The sequence below is a fragment of the Cataglyphis hispanica genome, chromosome 24 (genome assembly GCF_021464435.1).
Source record: "Cataglyphis hispanica isolate Lineage 1 chromosome 24, ULB_Chis1_1.0, whole genome shotgun sequence".
In the NCBI taxonomy this organism is placed as follows: domain Eukaryota; kingdom Metazoa; phylum Arthropoda; class Insecta; order Hymenoptera; family Formicidae; genus Cataglyphis; species Cataglyphis hispanica.
The window spans coordinates 2,001,169-2,024,468 of record NC_065977.1 but is presented as its reverse complement, the minus strand read 5'-3'; the positions used below and the strand labels follow the sequence as shown (position 1 = coordinate 2,024,468).

At 37.8% G+C, this 23,300-nt stretch overlaps 1 protein-coding gene across 5 annotated transcripts in view; it reads right to left on the bottom strand.

The window, feature by feature from the left end:
- The window catches only part of LOC126858056 (nephrin-like), a 344,534-nt gene that overhangs the window by 28,771 nt on the left and 292,463 nt on the right, over positions 1 to 23,300 (bottom strand). For all 5 annotated transcript variants that reach the window (XM_050608060.1, XM_050608062.1, XM_050608061.1 and 2 more), the window contains 5 exons: positions 21,803 to 21,893; positions 21,550 to 21,662; positions 18,623 to 18,789; positions 10,220 to 10,364; positions 5,645 to 5,775 (listed from right to left, as the gene is read on the bottom strand). In XM_050608060.1, coding sequence (XP_050464017.1) covers positions 5,645 to 5,775; positions 10,220 to 10,364; positions 18,623 to 18,789; positions 21,550 to 21,662; positions 21,803 to 21,893 — 647 coding nt within the window. The remainder of the gene's footprint in view (positions 1 to 5,644; positions 5,776 to 10,219; positions 10,365 to 18,622; positions 18,790 to 21,549; positions 21,663 to 21,802; positions 21,894 to 23,300) is intronic.

Sequence of the window (23,300 nt, the reverse complement as noted above, 5' to 3'; positions counted from 1 at the left end):
ACTCGTTTGCATTTTGCTTTTACCACAGCAGTGAAACAGCAATCCCGATTGCGCGTATATAGATACGTCGTTATCGAATATTCGTAGTGCGTTGTCGATTTTATTACGGCGGAAGTCGCGTGGCGCGGAGTCGATCAATTACGGTATCGCGTGAATCGTATTTTTTTTTTTTCGTCTAGCTTTCCCGAGAAATATTTCCTGCGCAGGATAGTTTCGGTCTTTATTTTTAGCTTTTCTTTTTTTTTTCTTTTTCAAAAGTTTAAAATTAAAAGTAAATATAGAGAATGTATACTTATTTAGTATGCACTCTTTAAATTTAAAATAATTAAATTTGCATTATAGTCTATAATAACACATCTGAAATATGTAAATAATAATTTTGAAATAAATATTAATAAAATTTTCCGCTGCAAAAACAATGAATCTGAAAATGTAAATAAATTTCGATATGTTTGCAACTATAATACGGATGATTCCAAAAATATCTACGAGTATGTTTATTTCCGAAGCTACTGTTAATGCTTCTCGAAAACATTGTATCGATGTTTATACGCTATCTCATCCAAAAATAAACGCGCTTTACATATGTATAATAACTAGAGCGCAAATATTTTTGACATTCTCAAATAAAGCTCGCTAAAATTATGACAGTAAATTGGGTGTGTATCGAATTTTATTCGGGAAACGATTATTAGAATCAATAGCAACCGGGAATTGCAGTCGATATTTTCGGCGGAACACGTCGAGATACGACGAGGAAGTAGTTTCGAACAGCTGTTCGGAAAGTTGCCGATTATCGCGCCTCTTTTTAGAAGGCGCCAGGCAAAGACCGTAAGGTGACTACGGTGATCGGTTATCGCTCTTGATTCTCGGTTCGTCTTATCTTTCTCAACGAAAAATTGCGAGATCGAAATCGTACGAAACGAATCCGCACTACTCCCCTTCCCTCCCACCGCCCCCCGCTTCGTGTTCCGTTCCGAGGAGTCGTTCTTAGAGGGAATTCCGACGCGCCTTGATCGCGATGGTAGTGAAATTGATTGATGTACGGCCCGCCGAATTCGACGTTAGCATCCACTTCCTCGGGAACCACCGACCCACATACACGCGCACACACATACACACACACGCAACATACATACAAATATCTTTCGATCCCACCGCGCTCTCACACCCCACGTTGCATTAAGATCCAAACTCGTCGGGCTGAATCTCGCGTGAGAGGGAAATGTATTCGGTCGATTCGCAGTGAGAAAGCCGTTATCCTCGGCGCGCCCGTGCAATCTAATCGGTGTACAAAAGCCACGACGTCGATATGAGTACATCGAGTAGCGGCGAGGCGACATGGAGCCTCTCGAGTTTGATCGATATCGTCATTTTTGCATTTGGCAAGATTCACTCGCCGATTTATTCATAAAGTAAAGCATAGAAAAATGTTTTGTTTTTCAACCGTTTTACAGATCCGAGACGTCTTAATGCTTCGACGCTTTGGATTTTTTCAGAGAAGAAATTACATTTTATTTATTCATTTTCCAGGTCTCTCCGAGACCTTTTGTATGGGATAAAGATTCGAGCGAGTCAAACTGTCTCTTAATAAGAAAGCGAAAAGGGGGAAGGTCGAGATAAATTCTCAATCTTTCTGCGTGTTCGCGAAGGCAACGGTATTAATGGAGGTCCTTCCCGGCAGTCCGCTCGGTCAATCCACTCTGCGAGGAAAGATGAAGAGTTGAGGGAATCCTTTCAGGCTCCCTCTTTCCTCGTCTAAACCCGAGAGAGCCGGCCGATTGGCTCGTCGATGCTCTGCAGGTAGGTACAGAACTTCTCTATTGTCCCCGTGAACGATAGAACCGACTTAATCACTGCACTCCATTATGTCGGCCACCTCACATTTCTTTTTCCGCCTTCTCCATTTCTTCCTCCTTTTCTCCTTATTCTTCTCGCCCCATATTCCTCGTTTCTTTCTCACTTTTCGGATCCTTCTCTGCGATCCCTCTCTCGCTCGCTTCCTTCCTCTTTCCCCTTTTCCTTGCCCTTCGCTCCTTCATGATTCTTTCTCCCTTTTTACGATTGCCACTCAAAAGGTTACTGCTGCTGCTGGGGCAACCCGAAACGCTTTTCTAAGACCCGAGTGGCGCCGAAGCCGATTGCTAGCTCGGGATTGATTGGCAGATAGAACGTGCCAACGGCCCCTGTAATTCCTAGGCAAACCTTTCCGGATGAATGAAAGGGACCGTGGCGCTGCCGAATGAAACGTTTTTGGTGTACCGAGCGTCGAAACGTGAAAATTCACCCCAATGACACGCCTAGAGGTGAGAGTATTGGAGAATCGACCGATAACGCGAAATCAATGGGATGAGGAAAATGAGAAAATCCATCAACGACATATTTTCTCCTGTTACGACACTTGATCTTATTCCCCGACACGTTCTTACATACAATATAGCGAAGAGCGTATTATAATTTCTCACACATGCATGAAGAAAAAAAAAAAATTTATTCCCCATCGAATGTATCAGATCGACAAATGGACTTAGGGATGCTCGCTTCGACTTTATAAGTAAAATAAATGCATACCCAAAAAGTGCATACATAAAAGTACATAACTTCGATAAAGTCATCGGGGATTCCCGGCTGCGGTGATCGCAAGTAGTTTTTTAAAATTCATTCTTTCACCGGGACGCGAATCTAGTTGGATTCAGTTGAGTAATCCGTCCGTCGTTTAAAGGCACGTACAAAGAGCACGCGAGAGGAGCTTAGTGAGCCAGAAAGAGCGGATCGTTTTGCTCGTAGGCGAACCTCGACTCAGAAGGCTATCCGCGAGGAAGCGAAGTTGCGCGGAAGGGAAAGACGCGAAGGGTGGCGAGGGGAGAAGGAGCGGGGACGACCCTGCGTGATAGTCGGATGCTCTCCCTCCGGAATGAAGTCGGATCATATTTTTAAGATGCAATTTCGAGGGAAATCTCTTACGCGGTAGCAGCTGCTGCTGCTCGCCCACCGTTAGCCCGTTTCCTGCAGCCCTTCGCGACGTATATCCTACGGCGAAAGGTCGCCGTAGCGACGAAACGAAAAGACGAAAGGAAGCAGCGGGGGGGGGAGGGAGGGGATGAGCCGGGTTAAAGTGAGCGACGGAACACGAAAGGGATATGAGGCCGGGCTGATCCCGGAAAAGTCTAATGCATCGTCGCCGCGCATCCCTAACCGATAGTAATATAATTATGGCGCATATATATCCCGCGATCTTTCGCTAGGTATTGCATTGATACTTTAAAATCTAAGGGGACGTCATCTCTTTCTTGAAAACTCAAAAAATGCAGCGAAAAATTGTCAAAAAGATTGTAAAAAGTCTTATCGAACTTTGACAGGCGATGCCAAGTGTCTTAAAATAAGCAAAAAAAAAAAAAAAGAATTATAGAAAACAGAGAATTATGATCATTTAATGCGAATATGTATAATATACATTTTTGGAATTTATATAGAATTAATTATTCATAAAATATTTATATAATTATTCGAACGTGATAGAAAGATGTCTTTAAATTCTATTACGTTCGTATGATGAAATCGCAAACGTAGTCTCGAAATAACTATTTTAATCGTGTCATTCCGCAACTTAAACTACATCTGCGAATTACATCTATTCGGATCACCGTCGACACCGTATACTTCGTTTGTCGTCAACATGCAATAAAATAATAACTTTTGCAAAGTTTGTATAGAACTGTTGGAAAGGGAGGATGTCTCCTTATATTGTTTGAGAGAGTTTAACGCGAAAATTAAGAGAAATGTCGGGGGAGACGCGCGTCAGGGGAAGATTAATGCGCAGCCGTTCGTAATCGCGTAACCGACCGCATTTGGGAGAGATTGAACTTTGCTCGGGTGTAATCGAATTCTACATTTCGTCAACACGTCTGTATCGTGGCCGGCGGACTCGCCAAAGTTATCGACATCTTGGGAAATTAACAATGCACGGCCATTCATAATCGTCGTGTCGTATCGCGATGTACGCGCGATTCCACAGTTGCTGGTGCGCTGATCGGGACGATTAGAATTCAGGAAGTGCGCGTTCGCGGCTTTGCCACCGATACACGGGGCCAAAGTTTGTCGCTGATAGTCTCTCGTCCCAAATACGCCTTGGGAGCGTTTCCTTTAACTTCCGACTCCGTTGCAATTGCCGCGTATCAAGGTAGGATAGGATAGGTGTATACACAATGCGCAGAGTAGCATTTCGAAATTCAAGTAGCGCTGCTGCCTAGAATAAGCAGGCAGGCGATCTCAGGAGGCAACTATCTCGTATGGAAACTGGGACTGACTAACATTGGTTTTGATATCCCGCTTTATGCTCGTAACACTCTTTTTATTCTCCTTGAGATACAATAGACGGGAGATAGTTTTCACGAATCGCATTCAATCTGATGAGGTTGACGCAACTTTAGGTTTCGACATTATTCGAAATTTATAATTCGTCAAATTCTGCGTTTCATCGATTACATAATTTTTCAAAAGGTAACCTTTTTTTAAACTTAGAAGAAAGTACAATTTTCCGATTGCCAAATTAGTCCATTATGTCAAAATTTAAAAAATTTTCAATTATTGTTGAATAAAGAATATGTTATTTTAATGTATTGTATCGTGTTATAATAACGATAACGTGTAAAGAAGTTTTCTTATAATCAAAGTTAACTATACTGTGTAAGGAGACGTTGAGACTTCAAAGCAAATTTGTTATCGATTAATATGATTTTTAAATAAAAAAGTGAGTACGTAAAATGTAAGGTTTATTGCAAGAAAGAAAATTACAAATTAAATTATTAAAAGTTTACCAAATGTGTACATAAATTTTTGCATGTATTTTTATGACTAATTTGATATCAGAGTCATTTCGATTAATTTTAAATTTGTCAATTTTAATATTGGATTTGTATTCAACTTAAAAAACTCTCAAGTTTAAATTAAAGACGGTTTGGTGAATTCTTATTAATTTAAATTTGCAACTTTTTAAGCTCTTTATTTAATAATTATTATATTTTATTAATCATAACCGATATATACAACAAAATTTCTTCTGACAGCTAAAAGTTTTAACAACACATTTAACTTTAATAGCAACAAAACTTCTCCGACATGTCACCGTAGTTATAACATGATAAAATACATTAAGATAATCCATTTTCTCAACTTTCACCACAAATTTCTCAAAACTAAGACGTGATGGAGCAATTTAAAAGCCAGAATTGTATGAATTCTCTTTCTTCTATACTTTATATTTATTTATATTTTTTTTTATTGTATTATTACTTAAAAAAAGTTATATTGTTCGACCTAATGGGAATATATATTATAAAATCGTAATGTGTTATTATCGAAAAAACCGTAAAATTATTGACAAAATTCAAGATAGAGATTGCATAATCTCGACGCCTCTTATGTCACATGATAATAACTCGCATAATATGCAAATAAAGTATTTAAATAAAGTTTCACTCAATGTTCGATACACACGAAACTTTCCACATATCGACGAAATCATTATGAGAATTTTCTTAAATAATGATTTCGTTCCATAAGTTTTACTATAAGTAGTACTGTATATACGCACATTTTTAATTATGACATCGCATAGAGAAACGATATTTTAAAAAATTCTTACATCGTGTATCCAGACGAGCTTGGACCAGGAAGGATTGGCTCTAATGTGGCACTCAAAGTACACGTCATCCCCTTCTTTAATGTCTTCTGGGCTTAAGGTCGATCCGAGGTTTAACGATACTATCGGCGGATCTGCAAGCACAAAATATTAAGATCTTTTTATATCGTATATCAGCTGACGACATCTTAAGCTTATTACACTTTGATATATCGATCTCTCTTTCTCCTCTTTCTATCTTTCGATTTTTTATCATTTATTAAGATAATGATAATAAGAATAGTGTTACAATTTTATTAAAAAATAAAATATTAATAATATTATTATTATACACTATTAATATTTTATTTTTTAAATAAAATTCTCTAATAAAATTGTAATATAATAATATTATTGTATAATTTTATGAGAGATTAAAAAATAATATTATTATATTATCAAAAAAATTATTTTCTAATAAAATCCTATTCTCTAATAAAATTATAATATTATTATTATAATATAATATTATAACATAATTATAATACAATATTATAATTTCATTAGAAAATAGATAATAAAATAAAAACGCAGACAAATGAGAACGATAAATTTTGTTCACTCAGACACTTCATAATAAAATATACGTGATATCGTAAATATAGCGATAAAAACGGTCATAATCGCCGTTTTCATTACCAGACTCGAAGCGCAGTATCTCGATTTCTGACGATATAGTTACGCCCGTGGCATAATCTCCAGCCTCCATTAGCGCCGATATTTTTCCTGCCCGTGGGACTCTCAATAATATCTCGCACTCGTTTCCGCGGTAGATGTTATTGTAGCTCAGCTACGAGTGGCTCTCAACGATCGAGCTTTTTATTTGTTCCTCGTATCTGACGTTTACTACGTACACATTAGTTTAATCATGCCGAGCCCCTCCAATCATTTTCTCTCTCTCTCCCTCTCTCTCTCTTTCTTTCTCGGCTTTTTCCATTTACTTTCCCGGCGTATCTTCTCACAGAGCCTTATCGTTCATCGCAATAAATTCCCTTCTTTTCTAGTTGACTCTTCTTTTTTCCGGGACCACATTACTCGTGCGAAATAGTATTAATTAGCTTGATCGCGTCGCTTTATCTTCCGGTCTTATCGTCAACCCTTCCGAACTTAACCCTACTGTAGTGATCTACCGTCCGATAACCCGACACATTTCCTTTGTAAATCACGGCAAAGTTTGTTAATATGAAGAAGGGTCGAGAGAAGAAATTACCTCCCCTCCACCGTCCCGCCCCCAAAAAAAGACTCGATTTTCTCTTTCGTTATCGCGCGGATCGATAATAATAGGCGACTGCGACGACGGTGATGAGGGGTACGACAACAGTTCTACTTCTTACGTACGTAAGTGGCACTATTTCGGATCTCGTAGAACGGTCAACGTAATCGAATACGTGACACGACATCATTTCCCGTATTCCGCAGTTTTTCTCGCCTCGCGCGAATCGCGCGCGTCCGCGTGTACTCTCCTTACGTACCATTTGCCGAGGGTTTTTTCGCCGACTATATATTTTTGCCGGACGTGCAGGTGCGAGCGGACAGATGAGAACGAACGATAAACCGTAGCGGGAATCGAGAAATTTATCGCTGCCGAAGTAACGCACGCGCCTCTGCGAAATTGAAAAAAATATCCGAGCGCGCGCGCGCACAGCTTCGGCTCCCGCTTTTTTTCCCGTTATTTATACGTATTATACAATTAAAATGAACATACGGCCGAGATACACGGCTGCCGCGCGCAAACCGTAAGAGAGCCGGTCTTTATTCTATCAAAGCTCACTCCTCCCAATGCGCGTGTGCCGACGTTTGCGGATATAAATTTGCATTGTGATATTGGCGTACGACCGCCATTTTCTTTAAAAACATTCGATTCGATCAGCCATGCCCTGCTAACTCTAATTTTATAAAGAAATGCGCAAAAAATAATTACAAAATTGAGGAAATTAAATTTAAGATTAATAAATAATTAGGACAGTTGAATTTGTGTTGAACTTAAGAAAAATGCAGATTAATTTTTTTTTTTTTAATTTACTAAGAAAAAATAGATCAAATCAGATAGCTGCGCCAAATTCTTTATACTTTCTTTTCACGATAAATCAACTATTATAATTCAACGTTCAGAAACATTAAGACGCTATTATTCGACTGCAGCATTAGAGATGCTGCGAGAGATTTGCCTGGCGTAGATTAAAGACGGATGACGTTCGTGCGCGAAAACCTTCGAGATTACGAGTCGCCGACGAGCTGTGTGTTGAACGTTTAAACCGTTTTATCGCGAGCGTGAGCGAGGTGACGGTTTGTTTGTGATTCAAAAGGATCCGTTTGCGCATATAAAGCCTGCCTTATGCCCGCATGATGATAGCACGACAGTAAAAGCGTTCGTTATTATTGCTTCTTCCGAACTACGCACTAAAGACAAAAATGAGCTTTTTATGACTTGTAGGAAATGTAAAATCCTCGTCCAGCAATAAGTATCATTGTAGATCGCGTTGTACCAAGATAGATTCAACGAAGCGCTAAAAAATAATCCCCGCAAAATATAATTCGCGTCATTATTTTCTAGGGCCGTCAAACGTTTCGCGTTGATGATTCTCAAGGTAATAAATAAAATACAATGTCGGTCACTATAGATGTAAAAAGGCTATTTTTTCTAATAGAAAACAAACGTTGAAAAAAATACTTTTTTTTTCATTGGAAAAGAAAACAAATTTTGTTTTTTTTATTAATTTTTTTAATAAAATATCTTTCTTCGTGTTTTTTTAAATTATTATATATAGTATTAAATATAATACAATACTGAAATCCAATAAAAAATTTTATTATAAAATATGTATAAAAAAAAAAAAAAATTTTGTTACGGGAATCAAAATTGACCCGACATCCGCGCGCGCTGTCACGTCGTTCGCTGTCTGAGGGTTAATATGCGTCGAGAAGCGTGTCATAACTCTCGATATAAGTCGAACGTAAAGTTTTACGAGGCCGGATGAGGCGTGGCTGTGCATGATAAATTTCACAGACATCCGATGAAATCGGCGACGCGCAATGTCTCGCTCGACACACACACACCACACACACACACACACACACACACACACATGCACGCATAACATCGCGCGCAGCATCATTTTCCTCCTACGTCGCGGTTACGCGCTCATCGCGGAGAAAGCATCTCCGTTTCGTTCGTAATAATCGTATGCGTCGAAATGAGCATCGCTCATTTGGACTTCAAGATCTTGGGAACTGCGAGATTACAAGAAGAAAAGCACGTCGAATCTCAAAAGAGTTACATGGATGAGAAGATAAATGCGTAAACGCAGTTAATAATATTACCGATAGATTAATTGAAGATGTTCTGGATGTACAATAGTAGGAAAAACTTGTCAAAATTAAAAGGAAAACATGTTTCTTACGTTTATACTGTTTGAAAAAATAAAAAAATAAATTTGGGTTATGAAAAAAATTAAAAGATCGCAAAATAATATGGATTTTGACGTCTTCGTAAAAGAAAATAGTTTTAATTAATATTTTTCCTAATTTATGGCAAAAACTTTTGATCGTGAATATCCTCTGAAATTAACTGCAAAAAACAATGAGAAACGAATAATTTGCAGAAAGAGAAAAAGAGACAGATAATATTTTTCTACAATTTTTAGTAAATAACTTTTAAACGAATTAATGGATCTAAATCAAGTTTTGCACAAATATTTATTAGAATTTCCTTAATATATGAGAAAATTTTTATTTCATTGGTAATATTTTTTTCTTTGTGTCAAATTTGTCAATAAGTGCTACAATAGGCGATTTTTCATAAGAATCAATAGTAACTTTAAATTTAAATAACTTCCAAATCATTAAGAGAATTGTGCTTAGTTTTTGCACAAATATTCAGAAGAAATAGTAGAACAATCTATGAAATTTTAATGCTTTTGTTAATATTTCGAAATATCACATACTTCGAAATGTCACATACATCCTTAAAACCCATCAACGATTCCATTTACTCTTGCCAACTGTCACTCTCTCCATATGTTTGTTTTTTGGTACAATTTTCTTTTACGACAATCTCGAGATCGAGAGGTATGTGACGATCGGCGCCCGCGTTAGATTTCGATTCTAATTTATGAGAAATCTCGCGGAGATCCTTTTATTGACGTTATAAAAAGGGGGAGAATCGGGCGCTCTGGGATACAAAGAAAAAAGGACGCGCGAAAAAAAGATGTACACGTGAAAAGATGCTCGTAAAATCGGCGGGATTCGGCGAATGAAGATGAGAAGATGGTGTTTATCGGGCGATTTCTTTTCTCTTTCTTTCTTTTTTTACGACACGTGGAGATGTGCGCGCGCGTGACATTTACAGAAACTGATAAAGCCGAAAGAGAGAGCGAGAAAGAAGAACGACGACTGGCGATCGATAAACAGCGTAACGTGCCATTCGTCATCGTTGTCGTATTCGATTTACCGCGATCAGTTTCGCGATCTGTCGGTCGTGAGCGGGTTTACGGTCCGCGAGAAATTGGAACGTTAAGGAAAAATGTAACGTGTACTCACACACGACGTCGATCTTCCAGGACTTCTCGACGTAGAGTCCGGTCACGTTTGGATTCTCCGCCCGGCAGGTGATAGATTTCCCATGATCCTCCACACCCGGCTCGAACTCCACCGTGCTGACGGTTCGATTCTCCGATCTTTCCTCCTGCGGACCATACCAGGTGAAATCGTGAAATTATCTTTCTTATCTATTACGTCGATTTGTTCGCTCCGTAAATGTCGCGGAGGCACGGCGACACTTCTGTAAATAATTCGCGTATAAATCGAGCTTATAAGTGAGCGAATTAATAAAATAAATAATGTGGACACCGCGGTTACATGTTGCAATATTAACAATAAAATTAAAAAGCTAAGGAAGTTTAGTCAAGCTTGACAGATCTTGCCTCGCCGTTGTATTCGCCCGCCGCATCTGTCCTATCATTGCCGTTGTGTATCAGGCAAACTTTTCGTTTGCCACGCTAGTCAATGCAAACAGCAAATTCAAACAGTTGAGGTCGGGACACTTATGCGAGAGAGGATCTCCGCACTCGAGATAGACGACTGAATTAGCACGCGCGTTAGAACGGAGTATGTGCGTTCTCGCTCAGGCGGAAGTCCTAGTTGCCAACTGCTATATTCTATTAAGGAACTAGGAATACGCCGCCTGAGTCGATCTCTTGAAAGCGCGTTCCGCAATTTCTCGCGATGGAAAGTTATTCACATCGCGCGACTCGGCGTGATGCAAAAGTGAATGCGAGAGATGTGGCGCTCCGATCACCTTCCTGAATTGATTAATACTTTTGTATAAAATTGGTTCTTTAATTAAAAAAAAAATATATATATATATATATTCTTGATATCTTCATTCTTATTCTGTTGTACATTTTATAAAGCACAAGTCTGAAAAAAAAAAAAAAACTTTAGCGGTATATGAAAAGCGATAAAGTAACTTAAATTACAATTTATATTTCGATTATTGAAACACAGAAGAAAAATCTCAAAAATAGCATGGTTGATTTTATTCGCGTACTTCTATTTGCGTGATTACGTTAAATTACGTTTAATTGATATTCATTATTTACCATCATTACGGCCTGATAAGTGACTTTATTTTAATATTTAATTTTGCACTTAGCATCTGAATACAAAGCAAATCCAATTCGCTGCCGCGCGCGCTCCCATTCAATCATTTGCGTCTCTAGAATCTCTCTTATTTGCGTTAACCCACTCAAGTTTGCGTTTAGTTTCACAATATATAGTTATATAATAATCACCTTTTTAAAATAATTATATTTATATAGTATAATATAATACATTTAATTTCTAATTAAAAAATTTATTTTAAAAATTAATATAAATAATTTTATCTTTAATACTTATATCTTTAATTTTTATTCTCTTATCTTTAGTAATCTTATTAGTAAATTTTTTAATCTCAAAAAAATTATTTAAAAACCGAGAAAAATCCTCTCCTCTCGAATGTGGATTTGACCCAATATCTCAATCTCGAATGCCTTTTAGAATTCAATTTTTTATAATTAGTTTTAATCTTCCTAATTTTTGATATTGAAATTACTTTATTAATTCCCTTAATTTATATATATATTTTTTTTAAACAAAATTATAATATTTTCTTCCTTTTTATTTTTAATAATCTTAATTATTGGCCTATTCATTGAATACCTCGAAATATCTATTGATTGAAAAACCTAAAAAAATAGTATATCCTAAATTTAATATTAATAAAAATAAGGATTTTAGTTCATTAATAACATTTTACAAATCCAACCTGCCTCTCAGCTGTTAGTCGCTTCGCGTTTTAATCATTATGCTAATTATGTAACTACTATGTATAGGCCAAATTTCGTAACTCTATGAATACATAATGTTATCGACAACGTCGATAAATACTAATCATTGTATTACCCTCCTTTCTTTGCGTCTGGTTCTTTCGTATCTTAATTCTTTACAACATTCAGGCGATTAGAATTGAAACACATTCTTGGATACTTAACGAACTACTCAAAAAAACCTTCGGCGCATGATAGTTTTTGTTGACAATGAAAATCAAATCATCGAAGGGATTATCGGATTCCCGACAAAAGCGGACACTCAAAAGTCCTACATACTTGTAGCAAAATTCTTTTATTCTTGAGAAAAATTTTCAATATGTCTTAATTCATAAGAGTCAAATTAGATAATTGAAAGAAAATAGAAAATTTTAATTTCATAAAAACAATTAAATAAATTCTTAATTAATATAAATAAATTAATAAATTATAAATATATATAATAATAAATATATATAATAATATATAATAAATATATAATTAATTAATTAATTAATTTACGTTGTATACGTAAAATTATTAAAGAATTACATATAGGATTATTACTAATTAAAAAATGAGGGAAAGAAAGAAAACTTTCGATGTAAAAAAAATGAAAATATCGTTAAAAATTTATAAGTTTTCGTATTCCATTTCAACGATCCTCGATCGGGAATAAATATAGAGTTGATGGAGCAAAATAAAAATACGAACCATCTGGCCAGAAATAAGAATTTATCGCGCAAGGTTCCAAAGTTCTCTACAGCAAGAAAAATCAGGCCGCATTTTACGCGATTGCATATCAAGTGTAAATATAATAACTAATGGAAGAGGTTGTACGAGAAGTACAAAAGGAAAACAGAAGAACTCCAGCGAGATAATATCAAATTAATAACGAGGAACTTGTAGACCAATTAGAAATCGAGAAGATATTGAGAAAGTATTTCTAAGCGAACGTATTGTATCCAAGTATCGTTGCATGAAACATTATTCCTTTCTTTTTACAAACATATAAATAATCACGTTTTATATATTGCAGAGAAACGTGCAATCGCGCTCCACGAGCAAATGATAATGAAGGTACTACAAAATAAAGAGAGAAGACTATTCTCTAAAGGGAAATAAAATGGCAACAGCGGCAAGAGCTGTTAAAATACAGCAGACAATAATATAAAGAAAAAGAGACTGATAACGTAGCTGTTAACAAGCGTCGAGACAAAACTACAATTCTAAATATGTTCACTGCGTAATATTTACACACCTAAAAACAAAAAAAAAATGAGAATTCATAATCTCGATTATTATATTCACAGATTTATATTTGTTCGAAGCGTAGACAAGCCATAGCGGTGATAGAAAAAATTATTATTTTATGTTTAAAGAGTTACGACAAATATGGATAGTCATTTCGCAATGCCTTAATCTATTATATAATCGGAAAATTCTTGATAAGAAGACGCAATTGAGTGACACGTGTTTGACTGCATTGTAAATCCGCGTGCATAATAAATATTCGCAAATTGACATGAGAACATTGTCATGTAATTTTTCATAATAAATATTCGCAAATTGACATGAGAACATTGTCATGTAATTTTTCATTCATATTTATCCCAAATGAATTATGAACGGAAGGCTATTTTTTACAAAAAATATATAATATAATATAATTTTTTATATTTTTGTCTACATTTTTTACACACACGGCATACACGAGTAGAAAAATTAAATAATTTTTGCATACTGCATTATACCGTATTTATTATATTGCATTTGGATACGTAATCTAATAATGATGTGACAGTAATGGATTTAAAAATACAAAATATTACAAGAATATATCCAATATATTATTTTCTCTTTTGAAAATTGTAAAATTGAGTAATTGAAAAAGCCATTACAATGTACGTTTGTAAGGATTAAAAGAATGATACTGCAATATGCGCTCTTCTTTGTTGCACATTCATTGGGAGACAGAGAGAAGAGACGGATAAATATAATTTAAAAAAAATAATAATTTCGTGAACGGAGAGTAAAAAAGAAAGGATCAAGTTTCGAAAGCTCTCGCACGGTATAATTACGCGGCGCAACGTGGCGAGGAAAGACAGAATGACAAGAAAAAAAAGAAAAAAAAACAATAAGAGAAAAATCTGATCCGACGCGCCGCAACCCATGGTTAATTTCAGTTATATTAGGTCCCGCAGGGACAGAGATCGTAAGCAAGCCGCGGTAACATCTGTCGGAAACTCGTCGTCCCCTCGAAAAAGCTCCGAGCTCCCCGCCCGACAAAAATCTGCGGCAAAAATCTTTTCTAAGCAGCGCGGATTCTGAGCGCGCGGTTTTCGCTTACTTTTCATACGGAAACGAAGAAACGTGAGAGCTATTCAGTGCTTATATTGTAAATTATGCCGCTCGTATCTCTCGTGTGAAAGGAGTTCCGAGAGAAAACTGAAGGGACGAAGGTTTATTTTTAAAATAATATAGGCAAAAATGAACGACGCCATCTCCAAGATAATTTTTCACGTTTCACAAACCAAAGCGAGTCAAAAGATGGAATCATTATAATAACTGCGAGAAGAAGAAAATAAAAATATACATCGCGGTGAAACTAAACGGTGCGTACATGGGATCGCAAAATTTTTTTGCCGGCTGTCAATCAATCATTTTCATGACGTAGTTTCGCATCTGAAGATGTAATTATTATATAAGATCAGAAGCTCTCTCTCTCTCTTATTACGGCGAAGAAATTCTTATCTCGTTATTGCAACAAAAAATAAAATATATAAAATTAATTGTTGCGCTGCAAGAGTGAGAGAGAGAGAGAGAAATTACATTAGTTTCCAGATCCGTAAGTAGACGGCAACCAGTAACGGAGTTTTCGCCCGTTTGGGGAATACGCGCGCTCGCGATACGGGACGGAGACACCAAAACGTCGTTGAACATTGCGGCCGGAGGTTGTTAATGAACTACGTGAAATTAATTAGGGCCGCGTGTCACAACGCCCGGAGACAACGCCAACTCCGGAATGCGCTCTCTCTCTCTCTCTCTCTTTCTTCGAGACCAAACGCGCGCAAGTTGCAGCGCCGATCCTGGATTATCGATAATGCGGGGCCCCCACGGGACATTCCCCTCTCCCCCCTCCTCCCCGTCACCCTCTCCCGTACGTATCCCAACTATCGCTAATTCGAGCGGCATCTCGACATGTAAAGTTTCGCAACGTCCGACGTGATCGAGGCATCTCCACCATTTGAGTCCGAGTCGATGATGAACTTTCTCGCGCACGGAAATTGCATCGAGGAAGATCGTACGATTACTATGTTCGCGTAAGATTATTCGCGGAAACGGCAAATCCCCCGATTATAATCGTGCCCCCCCGTTATAATTAAAGATGAAAAAAAAAAAAAGTGTGAATGTATATCCGCCTCGTTCGATTTAACGCGATCGTCGCTTTAAATAAATAGCAAATTTTGTTCCATACATTTCGAGGAGACCACACATATGCGGTCGATCACGCGCTACTCCGTCTGCGTCTCATATTTTATTTTAATAATATCAAGATCACGTCGAATAAAATGCTAGATATTCTTATTGATATAAGAGCGAGACAAGATATAAGCGGAGATGAATGGAATGACCTATATTCTACGACGCTTCATATTTTAAAGGATGTCGATAGAACTGGCATCGCGCATATAGTATCGTGATATGGACTTATGGACCTTAAAATTTAACAGGATGGTCAAAGCAAGATATGATCTAATATTGTACGCGACCAAAGAGAGAGAGAGAGAGAGAGAGAGAGAGAGAGAGAGAGAGAGAGAGAGAGAGAAAAAGAGAGAGTTTCATTTCCTACATAATTATACATGAGCATTATATAATTAATAACCATTGATCGATATATAAGCTGCCCGGCTCGCAATACAGAGAGGTTTACGGAAGCAATTTAATTTTCATAATTACACATGACATATCTTTCCCGTCGATTTGACATTTCATTCATTACGTGATTAATAAATGACGATTCCCCGTGGAGAGCGGCTCTCTCGTCTCCCCGCCCTCGTTCCGATGTAGTTTAGCAGATAGATAGCCCAGAAAGCAAGCAGTAATGCGTTCTTGACGATACGTACATTATCGGATAATGTTGTTCGAATATTCCCGGCGGCAGATTTTCGCGTTGATTCGCGTCCGTTCTTGTAACGGCCGTGTCTAGCGGAAAGGGCTTTTAGTATCGTAATATTTTGACGAGTATTACGTAACTCGCTATTATACAGCGAGAGTTTCTCCGATACTCCTCTTTAAATATTATAAACATTCCATTCGCAAAAAGGAAATGAAGAGTACTGAAAATGCAAATATCCAGCATCTCTTTGAAAAAGAAAATTTAATCATATATTTAGATAGAAAAAAACTATGTCGAGAATGAAATGTTGTGGCGTGCGAAATGATGTAAATCCAGTTGGAATTTTTTCATATTTACAACAGACACATGTGTGCCAATGTATGCCGCGCGCGGGAAAATACACGGAGAAAATTGTACAGTACCAATTACGTGAAAAATATCCTTCCTCTTTTACAACATTTATTGTAAAGCTGAAATAGAATAAAATTAAGATATTTACTATTAAAAATTTTAAATTATGCATTCGTTTGTGCAGCAAAAAATTTGAATAATATTTATAATTTGAATAATATGTAATATTAATTTGAAAAATAAATGTGAAAAATTACATATGAAAATATTATCATTTCTTTTATATTTTATTATACGTTTCACAATTATTAAAATTATATTATACCTTTTATTACAGGATTTTCTCCGTGTAAATCAACTCTCGTCGCGCTGTCAAACGTCGAAACGTTTTGCTCTCCGCAACTTGCTTTCATTCGTTTAGTTAAACGCGATGAGCGGACATCATCCTTCGATAGTCTCGGCGCGCGACTACATCTCCCCGTAGAAGAGAGACGTAAATGTAAAGCGAATGTTCGAACCTTGGAATAGCGGGCGGAAACCATGAATCGGTACAGCTTAATTGGCAATTAGCATGCCGCCAATGAAAATATCTGGAGTCGACAGGTGTGGCTGCTTAATTCAATCGGCACGTCTCCAAAGTTCCGATCTCCGCTACCCGCCGACGCTTTCAACCTCCCTTTCGATTCGCTTTCAACCCGCTATCACAATCGGATGTGACTCGAGCTCAGGCGAATCCAATCCGTTCGGAGAGAGAGTACCGATTCTTTATTTGTACCTGGTCTCTCTATCTCTCTCTCTCTCTCTCGCTTTCTATATCCTTCCTCTTTGTCCTGGCCCGCCCGAGGTCTTATGACTGTGCTTCTCCCTCGCAACAATCTCTCCCAAGGGAAAGATTCTCTACCGAGGGGTGTAGTTATCGGTTCCCCGGGGCGTTTCGATCTTTTTATCCCCCGCGTCCTTTGCCGCGCTCGTTCCGAACGTCTCATTCTGAACAAGCTCGAAACCGGCACGTAACTCACGAGAGTGTCATTGGAAAATTGACTTGACTCTCGCTATTATTATATATTGCGATATATCCTGTATTGCTAAGAAAACGACTCGCGGCATCGGATTCTATTTCTCAAGCATCAATTGGTCTCGTTAGTCAACTCGATTCGAACGCAAGGATTTTAATTGGCGCGAATAAGTGGCAATTTTTTCGAAGAGAGAACGCCGTTATAACAATTATAACGCCGTATAAACGAGAGTGACGCTTCAACTGCTACGCCGAGAGAATTCTTATTCTCGGTTCTTATAAATGATACATTTCTCTTGATACAAGTAGTCTTTTCATAAAAAATAAAGAAATAAAAAAAAAAAACAACACATAGAAATGAGCTGTTATCGTGAATGAGCAAGAACAATTTGGCGAGCTATTCTCCGAGACATTGAGCGCAGAAATAATATGTATTCAATTAATTGAAATCTCGAATTCGTATTTCCGATTCACCGACAGACTTTTCAGCGAGAAAAACTCGCAACCAACTCGTACAAATTGACGAATTCATGGGAAAAAATACAAGAGAAAGTTCCTAAGCTTTGTAAATGAAAGTTGGAAAAAAAAACTCGAATGAAATTGAGTCTGACAAGGAGCCAACGTGTTATCCCAGCTGCCGGTCTCTTTTTTTTTTTAAACTCCCGATTAATTAACGACGATGACCCGACTCGAGGATAATAAGCGCAGCTCAACCGTTAATTACGTGCCTCGGCGCGCCGCGGGAATTACGCACAAATCGAATCGCGTTACAACAAGCGATGCTTTAGCGATGATTAGCAAATAAGTCCTGATTAATCGAAGCACGTAGCACGTAGAGATAAAGTTCGCGCCTCTTGGGATTACCCAGAGCACGCGGAGTCCTCGGCTGTGTGTCCTCCTCCGTGTTTTACGAAAGTGCCGGGACAAAAATGAAAGCGACAGGTCGCGGAAGAAGGAGGCGGATGAGAAGAGGAGGTGGCTTTTGTGCAGGCCGTGAGATAAAAGATACGGGACTCGCCACGCGCTAAGCCACGAGAGGGATAAGGAGCGGCTACTTCCAGCTCGAGGATCCGCACTGCATTACTTTTTCTTATTTTTCTCTTCCTTACCGTCGTGTGCTTCAGCTGTCTTCTCCGGCCCTTGTACCAGGTTATCACCGCGGGTGGCCTTGAACCAATAGTCTCGCACTCCATATCGTATCGCTTCCCCGCTAGGAGGGACTCGTTGCCGATTTCTTTCCTGCCCGGCCTCCTTATAGTCACAGTTAGAGGTTTCACTGCAAAAAAAAAGAATAACTCTCGAGAATATACATTATGCGCAGATATAAAGCCTAATGCTAGGCCACAGAATTTTATCAGCGTATATTCTGCTGAATTTCTTAGAAAACATACACTTCTTAAAAATATTCTTACAATTAATATTATAATTTTTAAATATTTAATACTAGCAGTGTTCAATCAATTAATTTAACATTTCCGCATATAAAATTTTAATTCTCTTGAACATAGTCTGCCAAAAATTTTCATCTTTTATAATAAAAAAATTCAACTGCTTCTCTCTTTCTCTTCAAAATTTTATAAACATTTCGAAAATTCACTCAAATAAATTTAAGAATAAAATTATTAAAGTTGGCATATTATTTAAAAAATTTTCACTTATACAAACATAAAAATACACTTAATATTTTATATTTAGGATCAATATTTTACTACAATTTGCTTCAAAAAATTAAAAATAACGAATTAAAAAAAATGAGTAAAAACCGTGGCCATGTCAGAATGGATCTCACGTTATAAAATGATAGATTGCAGCCGCCCTTCACTTTGGGGCGAAGCATATCGGCATTTCGTTTCGTCGTATCGATACAGCCATCGCGTCGCGCGCAAAACGTGAAAGTAATTGCGTAAGTTAAACAAATATATTTGACGTCGCGCGCTGCAGGACGTGCGGTGCATCTAACGTGCATTTATTCGCAAATATTTTTGCGCAAGATATACGACTATTTAGTCGTATAAATATTTTATACGATATCGTTCTTTTGCCGCTTTTTTTTTCGCCCCGTGGCTACAAAGCGCATTGTTACTTTTCACAATCATTGTTTCCCAATCTATTATTAAATAATTTCGCACCTTATCGAGTTTCGCGTATATACGTGTGTGTGTGTGTGTGTGTGCGATAAAAACTGCAATGTCCTAAATTTTACTCTCGCCGTGACGATCGCTCTGTCGGCCAATAAATTCAGGTTTCCAATTCGCCGGTGTCGACTACATACGATTCGTTCGTCTGTGAAATATGAAAAGCCGTGAATAGAGACTTGCATACGGTTTTTTGCGATGCACTTTGCTCCGATAATAGTAGTAGCATATATTATTTATTGTCTTTATATTACCGTCCTTATTTCCAGCGAATACTGATGAGGACAAATATTTAACATTCCATTTGCTTGATTAAATGATTTGTTCTAATGGAGAGCAGTTTCTTTTTCTCTCTCCCCTTTTCTTTTATGTCCCATTTTTGGGCTTAATAAATATATGATATATCTGATAATTTTTTGAGGGCGAAAATTATCGATTGGATATGATATTCAATTTTTTGAGAATGTCGCATTGGCTTAGACGTGCATTGAAAAATATATATGTATGCAATTATTTATAAAATTTAAAAATGAATAACAGTCTATATGAGGCTGTAAAATAAAATATAGAACATAAATATGTACGCTATTGTCGTAGCAACAGAGCTTGATTCGTTAACTTTGATCAATCTTCAAAGTTAATGCTGATGAGCGTTGATGCATCCATCGATACGGCGATCTCGCGATTGATAAAAGCACCGAAGAGCATCCTGTTTATATAAAAAAAACTCTAATTTTTATTTCGCCACCTAATAAAATAAAACGACACGACGGGAAATAAATACGCGCGGGCACTTTGCCAAAGTAACGAAAAATAAAAGAGACTTCAATCGTTAGGTCAGGCTAGATCTCGATACGCTCCTTTTCCCCTCATCACGGTTTTCTCTCTGATCGCTTCAATCTGTAATTTTTCTTTTTTTTTTATTTCTCACCATGATGGGGCTCTCTGTCTCTCTCTGTCTTTTCGCTCGTCGATAACTGGCCTTCAATTTCGTTACTGGCCTCGGCGAAAATCCCTGATTTTTGGAGGGCCTGATTATTGGATCGCGTATCGATCACGAATGTTTTTCGGGCAAAAGCGAAATTCCCGCTTCCATAATACACGCGTAAAAAAAGCGAACGAGACTAATGGAATCCTTACGAGAACGTCGGTGATGGATAACGGCGTAATCGAATCAAGGGGCCGGTAATCGAATAATCGAAGGGTCGCGAGTGGGAACGGCGGTGAACACGAAAATCCGTATCAGTGTCTCGAATCTGTCACGTTTGGATAGCCCGACGAGATAAAATCCCGCGCGCCCTTGCCAATTTTTCGGTGTAGTACGAAAATTAGGATCTTATCCCTATTCTACACTTCGCCCTCTTCCCACCCGCCCGCGCTAAGGAGGAGCTTAACGAAGAATTCTAATTTCGCCAAGCCTAGAGAATAGTCTACTTTTCATGCCTCTTCGGGCTCTTTTCCAGAAGAAGGTAAGGGAGGAACGACGAAGGAGAGCCGGCATCCCCTCCCCCATTCCTCGAGAAAGTGGGTTTAATATATTTCTCGTCTTATCTCTCCTTATCTTCCTGTAAAGGCGACTCACCCAGCGGCGAGGGAGCAAAGGATGTTGGCCCACTTTTGGTGTCTCGTAGATTTTATCGTTAATGCGAGACAAGATAGGCTTAGGGGTGAGGCCTCTCTGATTTGTTGGCCACGTGATAAGAATTTATATTTCCCCTTTGCTTTCATTAGTCTACTGCGCTTTTAATAAAAGCATTTTTTTTTTTTTTGTGTAAGAGAGAGAGAAAAGTGAAAATTCGTGTATAAGAATATTTATCTACGTTGCCTTTTCTCGCAGAGAAACCTCTTCTCCAATTGAGAATCGACGAAAGAAGAATTTAATTTTAATTTAATTTACTTACAATTGAGATCCAAAGTAATCGAGGTTTCCTTCGCGTCCACCAAATCCGTGTTGCGCGCTTCGCAGGTGAAGTTTGAGCCGAGATCAGACCGGCTGATGGGCTGCAGCGTTAATCTGTTGAGAGAAATAAAGCATTTCTATGTGAGAAATTAATCGCATGCCAGACAGAGATAAAAAAAAAAGAGGGGGGACGATAAAAGATTCCGCGCATAAAAAATATGCACGCTCCGTTATCTTTGTCGAAGAAATTCTACCTGTTCTCGATTACATCGCCGGCATTATTTTCGTATTCCTCGTCTTTCACTCGGCCATTCACGAGCCACCTGACCATGGGCTGCGGTTTACCTGCAACAAACGTAAGACGTCGAACTTACTTTAAGTTTCATAATCCGCGTTATCTGCGCGGGCTAATTTTAATCCAGCTCGTTTCTCGCAATTGATTTTCCATAAAAGTCCTCCCCACGTATTTTTCGTACCTATCATTTAGACCCGAAAAAAAAAAAAACGAGGAATGATGGGCGCGAGGAGCTCGTATACACGGTGCAACGAGCTTTGCCGGGGATACTAAGCGGTAGACGAGTTTCTCTCCGAGAACTTTTAAATTAGCCGATATCCCCCCGAGTTTTTCGTGCGGTATGCCAAACAAAAACTAGGAGAGAGACTTTGGGGGTCTTTCGAGGCCGCTGTTTGCTCGATAACCGGAAGTTATAGCTTGCCAGCCGCGCCGATAGAGAAGCGGGAGAGGGAAAGGCAATAAATACACTGGAATATACATGGCGCGGGAAAGCGCGATCAAAGTGATTGAAAAATTAAAAACGAGATTACACGACCGGGCCTCCGCAGAGTGTTCCAGACTCTTTCGATATCGAAATAAAGTGTGCGCGAAAGTAAATGTATATGCTACGTACATCGCTCGCACGCAAAATATTTTTTGCCCTTCGTTATCGCTTTAAAATGTTTAAACAATATGCCTTATTTCCTATAAAAAGAGAGAGGGACTATTAACGGCGCATTTTACCCATAGTTTCGATTCGCGAAGTTGTTGGTAATCGAGAAAAATTGGTACATTACAATACACAATTACAATACAGCAGAATTTTCTTTATATCGTCAATTCTCTTTAAATTTTTTTTTTTAATAATATATATACATATGCGTTGTAATATACATAGTTTTCTTCTAATAATATATTAAAATATTAGTAGTCGTTTTTTTTGTGTTCGTGTATGCCCTGCTAGCTTTTTAAATAATTTGTTAAAAGAGGAAACGAGAGAGAGAGAGAGAGAGAGAGAGACAGAGAGTGACTTCATTCGATGCACGCATGTATCGATATTTTATTGTGATATATATTAGGTTGCTGATTATCGCGCCAATATTTCTGCTACCTGGCCGGAGTTGTGGAACACAGATTGACGACGTGATCAAAAGAGAAGCGTGTAACGATAGTAACCGTAGCTTGCACCGGATACAGACGGAAATAATTCCTGTTACGGGAAATAGTGTCGGTCTCGGCGCAATCTCGCTTCGTTTCATACTTATTGAGGATGTGTATTCAACTCTCTCTATCTCTCTCTCTCTCTGAAATGAGTTTTCATAGATAATGTTACGCAAATTCTGATTCAAATTTTCCGTGCATTATATATGAATATTATATTGAAAGCGATTCATAGATTCGCGTGTCATGAAAAATTTTTTACAAATTAATTAGCCTGCCGAGAGAAATCAAATATGCAGTAATTTCTTTGTGCAAAA